At 52.0% G+C, this 10,408-nt stretch overlaps 1 protein-coding gene across 1 annotated transcript; it reads left to right on the top strand.

Moving 5' to 3' along the window:
- Positions 1-302: 302 nt before the first annotated feature.
- Positions 303-3,402, top strand: LOC125534354 (cation/H(+) antiporter 15-like). The gene is made up of 2 exons (XM_048697608.2): positions 303-2,186; positions 2,262-3,402. The coding sequence occupies exons 1-2, from the start codon at positions 500-502 to the stop codon at positions 3,209-3,211; spliced, it is 2,637 nt and encodes an 878-aa protein (XP_048553565.2). The 5' UTR covers positions 303-499; the 3' UTR covers positions 3,212-3,402.
- The last annotated feature ends 7,006 nt before the right edge of the window (positions 3,403-10,408 follow it).

Consider the following 10,408-nt stretch of genomic DNA (forward strand, 5'->3'; position numbering starts at 1 on the left):
GGCAAATCCAGAGGTTAAGTAAGACACTATCCCCCCCCCCCCCCCCCCCCCCCCCCCGCTTAAATTGAATTATGTCCTGTGGCATCATGGTATCATGTAAAATATGTAAATCTGGATTTGAATTTTTCCAGGAATTATAGACACCTTGGTTCAGTTAGAAGCACGATGCACGTGCTGATGCTGGTGCCAGAAATAGGATGAACTAGTGAGCAGCAGCTGCATGTAAGCCTCTGCATGCGCCCGACCCTTATTGTGAACCTCACAATTCGTGGTAGATTCAGAAACTAAGGTGACCGGTCAAAAATCAGAGACCCTCTGACCTCTGCAACTCCGAAGTCCCCGGGAGGAAAGCTCGACGGAAGTGACCACTTTCCCCCGTCTGTCTCTCTCCGTCGTCCCCCGTTCAGCTAGCTGCGCCTCAAGCTGCCATCTTCCTTCCCCAGAAGCAGACTCGCGCGGGAGGACGGCCTAGCGCCCCGGGCCCGTGCTATGCGCCAGGATGGCCTCCACCGTCGCGCCCCTGAACGTCGACGTGGTTGCGGTCAACACCACGACGCAGAACAGCAATGCGTCGACGGCCACCAAGGCGTTCAACCCGGTGGTGTGCTACTCGCCCATGATGATGACCACCAACGGCATGTGGCAGGGCGACGGCGTGAACCCGCTCGAGTTCTCCCTCCCGCTCTTCATCGTCCAGGTGGCCGTCATCGTCGTCACCACCCGCCTCCTCGTCGTCCTCCTCCGCCCCTTCCGCCAGCCCCGCGTCATCGCTGAGATCCTCGCCGGGGTCGTGCTGGGCCCGTCCATGATCGGGCGCAGCGAGGTGTGGGCCAGCCTGGTGTTCCCCGTGCGCAGCCTGCTCACGCTCGAGACGGTGGCCCACCTGGGGCTGCTCTTCTTCCTCTTCCTCGTCGGCCTGGAGATGGACGTCGACGTCATCCGCCGGTCCGGGGACAAGGCGGTGCTTGTCGCCATGGCCGGCATGGCGCTGCCCTTCTGCATGGGCATCGCCACCTCCTTCATTTTCCGGCACCAGGTGTCCCGGAACGTGCACCAGACCTCCTTCCTGCTCTTCCTCGGCGTCGCCCTCTCCGTCACGGCCTTCCCCGTGCTCGCCCGCATCCTCGCCGAGATCAAGCTGCTCAACTCGGAGCTCGGCCGCACCGCCATGTCCGCCGCCATCGTCAACGACATGTGCGCCTGGATCCTGCTCGCGCTTGCCATCTCCATTTCGGAGGTGCACAGCACCGCGCTGTCGTCACTCTGGGTGCTCCTCGCTGGGGTGACCTTCGTGCTCTTCTGCTTCTACGCCGTGCGCCCCTTGATGTGGCGGCTCATCCGCAGCATCCCCGAGGGCGACGGCATCAGCAACACGCAGGTCACCCTCATCCTCACGGGCGTCATGATCGCCGGCGCGTGCACCGACGCCATCGGCATCCACTCCGTCTTCGGTGCCTTCGTCTACGGGCTGGTCATCCCGAGCGCGCCGCTAGGCGTGACGCTGATCGAGAAGCTCGAGGACTTCGTCACCGGGCTCCTCCTCCCGCTCTTCTTTGCCATGAGCGGCCTCCGCACCAACGTGCGCATGATACGCGACCCCATCACCGTCGGCCTGCTGGTGCTCGTGTTCGTCATGGCCAGCTTCGCCAAGATCATGGGCACCATCATCATCGCGGCGCTCTACGCCATGCCGTTCCGCGAGGGCATCGCGCTCGGCTTCCTCATGAACACCAGGGGGCTGGTCGAGATGATCGTGCTCAACATCGGGAGGGACAAGCAGGTGCTGGACGACGAATCGTTTGCGGTGATGGTGCTGGTGTCGGTGGCGATGACGTCGCTGGTGACGCCGGTGGTGACCGGCGTGTACCGGCCGTCGCGGCGCCTCGTCGGGTACAAGCGGCGGAACCTGCAGCTCATCCGGCACGACAGCGAGCTCCGCATGCTGGCCTGCGTGCACACCACCCGCAACGTGCCGTCCGTGCTGTCGCTGCTGGAGCTCTCCAACCCGTCCAAGCGCTCCCCCATCTTCATCTACGCGCTCCACATCATCGAGCTCACCGGCCGGGCCTCCAACATGCTCGCCGCCGCGGCTGCCTCCTCCTCCAGCCGGACAAGCTCGTCCTCCGCCTTGCCCGCCGCCACGGAGCACATCTTCAACGCCTTTGAGAACTACGAGAGGCTCACCGGTCAGTGCACACAGTTGCCAACTCCATTAAAAAAAGTATAGGATGAGTAATGAAGATGACAACATGTATACACAGGAGGCGTGTCCATCCAGACGCTGGCGGCGGTGTCGCCGTACCAGACCATGCACGACGACGTGTCGGTGCTGGCCGAGGACAAGCACGTGTCGCTCATCGTGATCCCGTTCCACAAGCAGCAGACGGTGGACGGCGGCATGGAGCCCATCAACCCCTCCATCAAATTATTCAACGAGAGCCTCCTGGCCACCTCCCCGTGCTCCGTGGCCATCCTCGTGGACCGCGGCCTGAGCGCCGCCGCGGCGCGCATGGCGACGGAGCACCGCGTGGCGCTCTTCTTCTTCGGCGGGCCCGACGACCGCGAGGCGCTCGCGTACGCGTGGAGGATGGTCGAGAAGCCCGGGGTCGCCCTCACCATCTTGCGGTTCCTCCCGCCGGACTACCGGGCGGCGGCGCGGTCCTTCTCCGAGGCCTCCTACCGGTCGGCGGCGTCGGGCGGCATGGACCCGCGCGGGGCCGCGATGAGCGCGAGCACGGAGGGCAAGAGCGAGCTGCAGATGGACGAGGAGTACCTGGGCGAGTTCCGCGCGCGCAACCACGGCAACCCCTCCATCACGTACGCGGACAGGCCGGTGACCAACAGCGAGGAGACGGTGGCCGCCATCCGGGGCATGGACAACAGCGCGCACGAGCTGTACATCGTGGGGCGGCGCCCCGGCGAGGCCGGGTCGCCGATGACGGCGGCGCTGGAGGACTGGATGGAGTCGCCGGAGCTGGGGCCCATCGGCGACATGCTCGTGTCGTCAGACTTCTCAATGGCGGTGTCGGTGCTGGTGGTGCAGCAGTACGTGGTGGTCGGCGCGCCCATGGCCGCGGCCGTGCCCGCCCCCAGCAGCGACCCGGTGCGCCAGTACGTGGGCAACGCCAACCAACGGTCCGGCGCGTACCGGGCGAGCACGGCGTCGTCGACGAGGGATAGCAGATGGTCTAATGACACCGTAGGATTCTGAGGCGCGCGCGTAGGGGTCTTCGGCTGTTGTGTGATTTGGGGGGATTTCGTGTCCCTGTAGTGAGTGTAACAGTATTCTTCTTTCAGATTCGATTCGTGTAGTGTGTGAGGTTGTAGCTGCATTGTACTGCTCTGTTATGTGATGAACGGTGGGATTATTGGCTTACTCATCAACAATTTCCAGGTGATCAATCTTCGAACCAGATAAATTGACCTCTTACAATGCACCGGTGCTAAGATAAGATGCTAAGCATATTAAAGAGTTATAAGCAACTAAAGTCTTCAATACAAAGGTGCTTAACTTTTTGTAGCTAAGTATCCTCATTTAATAATTTAGCAACTAAAGTTATCCATGCATTGGTGGATTTTTTCATTTAAGTGTCTTTCCTCACGCTTGTCATTGTTTTTTTCTCGGGTTATCACATCTATCTTTCTCCTCTTAATTACCTTGCCACATCATTTTTTTGCCTACATGGCCGCCTTAGCACTTTAGGTAGATGTAAGTTGACTGATTTTCTAATTAGGGCTAGTCGATTTATTTTACCATTGATCAATCCTCCAAGATGCGTGCTCTTCGTTTTTTTTTTCTGTTGGTGTACCGTCATGTTTTGAGCTGAAATGTTCCGACTGACCACTGTTTCGGCTCGGTTGTTCCTTATTGGGCTGAAGCCCATTACATGAAATCTTATAGGCTTGTTTGTATGTGTTGTTGCTTCTGCATTTTTCTTCTATTTTAGTTGGTAATTTTATGGGTAGTTTTCGGATGTTGGATGAGGGTAAATGTAAACACGCAAGTATCATACAAAGTGTGTCTAAGTTATATTAGACTGTGCAAGTTGCACTATTATATGCTTATTTCTTACGTATTAAAAAACGTGCAATCTCAGTACAAAGTTCAAGTTTTAAAAAGTTTTTTCCTTTACCCTAAAATGTTAATACCAACGCAAATAATTCACTATCCATTATAAAACTTAATTTCTATATTATTTTTATTTTTATTTCATTTATTTCTTCTTTAAAGGCAATGCCAATGCCACTAATTCACTTCTTCTTAGGAAACTTTTTTTGGCGACATTCCATTATTATATTCTTATTCTTGCATATTAAAAAAATGCAATTTATATGCAAATTGTGCGCAAATATTATCACTAATTATTTTAATTTTCTGTTTTTTTATTCTTAAATAGTAATAGCAATAGCAATGCCACTAATTCAAGAAAGCTTATTATTTTTTGAAATTTTACTATTATATGATGATTATTGCATATTATAAAAAATGTAATTTCTATGTAAATTGTGTGAAAATTTTGTCATGGTTTTATTTTTCATTTTTTAAAGGGTAATACTAATGTCACTAATTCTTTCTCTCATAGAAAACTTCATAATTTTGATTCTATTTTAGTTTTTATTTTATTTTCTTTCTTTTCTAAGTGTAACTTATGTGCAATTTTTCTTCATATTTTCCATTTTCTTTCTTCTGGAAGGGTAATACCAATGCCAGCTATTCATTCATGCATAGAAAACTTCATTATTTTGATTATATTTTAGATTTTACTTTATGTTCCTTCTTCTTTAAGTGTAATTCTGTGTTTGTTGTTTGCAAAAAAAAATCATTTTTTCAGTTTGTTTCTTCTGGAAGGGCAATATCAATGTCACTAATTCATTCTTTCTTAGAAAACTTTTTTATTTTATTTTTTACTGAACGGTAACACCAGTGCCACTAATTCATTTGTTCATATTAGGAAACTTTTTGTTGTGAAATTGCACTATTATATGCTTATTCTTGCATATTATTAAAAAGTGCAATTTCTGTATAAATCATGTGGGAATTTTGCCATTATTTGATTTTTAGAATATCAATGCCACTAATTTATTTTCCTGATAAAACATCATTATTTCATTTTGTTTTGTTTTTTTATTTTATTATCTCCGTATAGAAAACTAGACATATTATACACCGTACAATATGTGAAGATTAATTGAACTATAACTCCGTATATATAAACATACCTATGTCTTTCCTCATCATCCTTCTGCGAAGATTAATTGAGTTGCATTGGATCGATCGATCAATACTTACACACTTGTTTGTAGTTTTTAGGAAATCTTCAATAGAAATATACTGCTATAGCTCGCTAGCTTGTGCTATGAGTAGTACTCCCTCCGTCCGGAAATACTTGTTCTTAAAATGGTTGTGAGGGAGTCCTGGATTAGGGGGTCTCCGGACAGCCGGACTATCTCCATTAGCCGGACTGTTAGACTATGAAGATACAAGATTGAAGACTTCGTCTCGTGTCCGGATGGGACTCTACTTGGCGTGGAAGGCAAGCTAGACAATACGCATATGGATATCTCCTCCTTTGTAACCGACCTTGTGTAACCCTAACCCTCTCCGGTGTCTATATAAACCGAAGAGTTTTAGTCCGTAGGACAACAATCACAACATACAATCATACCATAGGCTAGCTTCTAGGGTTTATCCTCTCTGATCTCGTGGTAGATCTACTCTTGTACTACCCATATCATCAATATTAATCAAGCAGGACGTAGGGTTTTACCTCCATCGAGAGGGCCCGAACCTGGGTAAAACATCGTGTTCCCTGCCTCCTGTTACCATCCGGCCTAGACGCACAGTTCGGGACCCCCTACCCGAGATCCGCCGGTTTTGACACCGACATTGGTGCTTTCATTGAGAGTTCCTCTGTGACGTCGCCGTTAGGCTTGATGGCTCCTACTATCATCGATAGTGATGCGGTCCAGGGTGAGACTTTTCTCCCCGGACAGATCTTCATATTCGGCGGCTTTGCACTGCGGGCTAATTCACTTGGCCATCTGAAGCAGATTGAAAGCTACGCCCCTGGCCATCAGGTCAGATTTGGAAGTTTGAACTACACGGCCGACATCCGCAGGGACTTGATCTTCGACGGATTTGAGCCACAGCCGGGCGCGCCGCACTGTCGCGATGGGTATGACCTAGCTCTGCCACCGAACGGTACCCTAGAGGCCGCGCCCGTATCAGCTCCGACCCTTAGCTCGGAGCCAACTGCGCCAATCGAGGATGGGTGGCTAGACACCGCCTCAGGGGCTGCAGTCTCAACGGCGATCGAGCCAAACACCAGCATTACCCTCTGCGCAGCCCATGACTCCAAAGTGTCGGACTCTCTTCCGGACTCCGAACCATCCGCGCCCCTGCCAATCGAATCCGATTGGGCGCCGATCATGGAATTCACCGCCGCGGATATCTTTCAGCACTCGCCCTTCGGCGACATTCTGAATTCACTAAGGTCTCTCTCTTTATCAGGAGAGCCCTGGCCGTATTATGGCCAACAGGATTGGGATGCGGACGACAAAGAAATTCAACGCCCACCCACCACCCACTTTGTAGCCACTGTTGATGATTTAACCAACATGCTCGACTTCGACTCCAAAGACATCTACGGTATGGACGACGATGTAGGAGATGAACATGAACCATCACCTATAGGGCACTGGAAAGCCACCTCGTCATATGACATATACATGGTGGATACACCCAACGAAGGCAATGGCGACGAGATAGCGGAGGATGACCCCTCCAAGAAGCAGCCTAAGCGCTGACGTCAGCGGCGCCGCTCTAAGTCCTGCCAATGCAAAAGTGGTGATACCGGCACAGGAGATAATAACACTCCGGAGAGTGCCGAAGACAACAACAATCCCCTCCAGCAAGAGCAGGAGGATGAAGGAGCCATCTCTCCTGAGAGAGCGGCAGACGGAGAGGAGGAGGATGACAATTACATCCCCCCTCCGAAGACGAGGCAAGCCTCGGCGGCGATGAATTCGCCGTGCCAAAGGATCCCGTGGAACAAGAGCGCTTCAAGCGCAGGCTTATGGCCATGGCAAATAGCCTAAAGAAAAAGCAGCAGCAGCTTCAAGCTGATCAAGATCTGCTAGCTGACAAATGGACTGAAGTCCTTGCGGCCGAGGAATATAAACTCGAGCGTCCCTCCAAGAGTTACCCAAGGCGCAGGTTACTACCCCGACTGGAGGAAGAAGCATATGATACGGCTGATCGGCCACCTCGTGGCCGCGATAGAGAGGCATTCCAGCCAAAAGCTCAGCCCCCACCCCAACGCCATTCAAATAAAAAGGCATGGGGAGATACGCCAGACCTGCGAGATATATTGGAGGACAAGGCAAAGCATTCATGATCGATCTACGGATCACGAGGGCGCACCACTCTACGAGATGACAAACGTCACGCCGGATACAGTAAAAGCAAATCCGGCCGGGCCGAACACAGCGGGCAAGACCCATTCGAGCTGCATCACGATATAGCCCAGTACAGAGGCGCCGCACACCCCTTATGCTTCACAGACAAAGTAATGGAACATCAATTCCCAGAAGGTTTTAAACCCGTAAACATTGAATCATACGACGGCACAACAGATCCCGTGGTATGGATTGAGGATTTCCTCCTCCACATCCAGATGGCCCGCGGTGATGACTTACATGCCATCAAATGCCTCCCACTAAAACTCAAAGGACCAGGGCGGCATTGGCTTAACAGCTTGCCAGCGGACTCCATTAGCTGTTGGGAAGATCTGGAAGCCGCATTCCTCGACAACTTTCAGGGCACTTATGTGTGACCACCAGACGCTGATGACTTGAGCCACATAATTCAGCAGCCAGAAGAGTCGGCCAGGCAATTCTGGACTCGGTTCCTTACAAAGAAACATCAAATCGTCGACTGTCCGGATGCGGAGGCCTTAGCGGCTTTCAAGCACAACATCCAAGACGAGTGGCTAGCCCGGCACCTTGGTCAGGAAAAGACGAAATCTATGGCAGCTCTCACGACACTCATGACCCGCTTTTGTGCGGGAGAAGACAGCTGGCTGGCTCGCAGTAATAACATATCAAAGAACCATGGTACCTCAGATACCAAGGACGGCAATAGCAGGTCATGTCACAACAAGCATAAGCACCGCATTAACAGCGAAAATACTGAGGATACGACAGTCAATGCCGGATTCAAAGGCTCTAAACCTGGTCAGCGGAAAAAGCCATTCAAACAAAGTACGCCGGGTCCGTCCAGCTTGGATCATATACTCGATCGCTCGTGTCAAATACACGGCACCCCAGACAAGCCAGCCAATCACACCAACAGGGATTGTTGGGTGTTCAAGCAGGCCGGCAAGTTACTTGCCGAAAACAAGGACAAGGGGCCGCATAGCAATGACGAGGAGGAACCCCGGCAGCCGCACACTAGAGGACAGAAGAGGTTTCCCCCGCAAGTGCGGACGGTGAACATGATATACGCAACCCACATCCCCAAGAGGGAGAGGAAGCGTGCGCTTAGGGACGTCTATACGTTGGAGCAAGTCGCCCCAAAGTTCAACCCTTGGTCCTCCTGTCCGATCACCTTCGATCACAGGGACCACCCCACTAGTATCCGTCATGGCGGATTCGCCGCACTGGTCCTAGACCCAATCATCGACGGATTTCACCTCACTCGAGTCCTTATGGACGGCGGCAGCAGCCTGAACCTGCTTTATCAGGACACAGTGCGCAAAATGGGCATAGACCCCTCAAGGATCAAACCCACAAAAACGACCTTTAAGGGTGTTATTCCAGGCGTAGAGGCCCATTGCACAGGCTCAATTACACTGGAAGTGGTCTTCGGATCCCCGGATAACTTCCGAAGCGAAGAGTTAATCTTTGATATAGTCCCGTTCCGCAGTGGTTATCACGTGCTGCTCGGGCGAACCGCATTTGCTAGATTCAATGCGGTACCGCATTATGCATACCTTAAGCTCAAGATGCCAGGACCTCGCGGAGTTATTACAGTCAATGGAAACATAGAGCGCTCTCTCCGAACAGAGGAGCACACCGCGGCCCTCGCAGCAGAAGCGCAAAGCAGCCTCTCAAGGCAATCAACCAGTTCGGCGTTTCAAAGCCGGGACACCCTCAAGCGCGCTCGGGGCAATCAGCAAATAGACCACCTGGCGCGATTGGAGCTCGCGTAGCAATACGGCGGCCACCCCAATCCCAGCCCAACGGCGATATTCGTGCCGTGCGTACATAATTACGCATTAAAAATACCATGGGCACAGGTGGGGAGGGGGGCACAACTGCGGCGTGCCCCAAAACGCGGCCTAAACCGCACTAGGGGCTTCCCGTTCGGTTATTTTTCTTTTTCTTTCAGGACCTTAATCCCTGGAAACACTGCTCGACAGCACTAGTGCCGAACACATGATGCAGCAACCAAGAAGGCAGCCAGCTATGTTATACCACGGAATTCCCAGGTTGATTACAGTAACGAGCGAAATATTCAACTTAATATCATTCCTCAGCTTGCCCTTGGAAGGGACATAGTCCCACTCTTTGCTTATCGCACTATCTGTATCACTCTGCTTTAACGCAATTTTTTAATAAACAACGCATGACATTACGACTATTATTGCATTTTTGTTATATATATATATTGTTGGGGAACGTAGTAATTTCAAAAAAATTCCTACGCACATGCAAGATCATGGTGATGCATAGCAACGAGAGGGGAGAGTGTGATCTACGTACCATTGTAGACCGACAGCGGAAGCGTTAGCACAACGCGGTTGATGTAGTCGTACGTCTTCACGGCCCGACCGATCAAGCACCGAAACTACGACACCTCCGAGTTTTAGCACACGTTCAGCTCAATGACGATCCCCGGACTCCGATCCAGCAAAGTGTCGGGGAAGAGTTCCGTCAGCACGATGGCGTGGTGACGATCTTGATGTACTACCGTCGCAGGGCTTCGCCTAAGCACCGCTACAATATTATCGAGGATTATGGTGGAAGGGGGCACCGCACACGGCTAAGAATATGATCACGTGGATCAACTTGTGTCTAGGGGTGCCCCCTACCTCCGTATATAAAGGATCAAAGGGGGGGTGCGGCCGGCCATGAGGAGGGCGCGCCAGGAGGAGTCCTACTCCCACCGGGAGTAGGATTCCCCCCCTTTCCTAGTTGGAATAGGATTCGGGAAGGGGGAAAGAGGATAGAGAGAAGGAAGGGGGGCGCCCCCCCTCTCCTTGTCCTATTCGGACTAGGGGGGAGGGGCGCGCGGCCCAGCCCTGGCCACCTCTCCTCTCTTCCACTAAAGCCCACTAAGGCACATATACCTCCCGGGGGGTTCCGGTAACCTCCCGGTACTCCGGTAAAATCCCGATTTCACCCG

Source organism: Triticum urartu, chromosome 2A (genome assembly GCF_056163025.1).
Source record: "Triticum urartu cultivar PI428250 chromosome 2A, HENAU_Tu73, whole genome shotgun sequence".
Taxonomy (NCBI): Eukaryota; Viridiplantae; Streptophyta; class Magnoliopsida; order Poales; family Poaceae; genus Triticum; species Triticum urartu.

What these genes read in the sequence shown, in the direction of transcription:
- LOC125534354 (XM_048697608.2), top strand. Translation starts at nt 500, where the DNA reads ATGGCCTCCACCGTCGCGCCCCTGAACGTCGACGTGGTTGCGGTCAAC. An exon ending in GAACTACGAGAGGCTCACCG is followed by an intron (nt 2,187 to 2,261) that starts GTCAGTGCACAC and finishes ATGTATACACAG; the next exon opens with GAGGCGTGTCCATCCAGACG.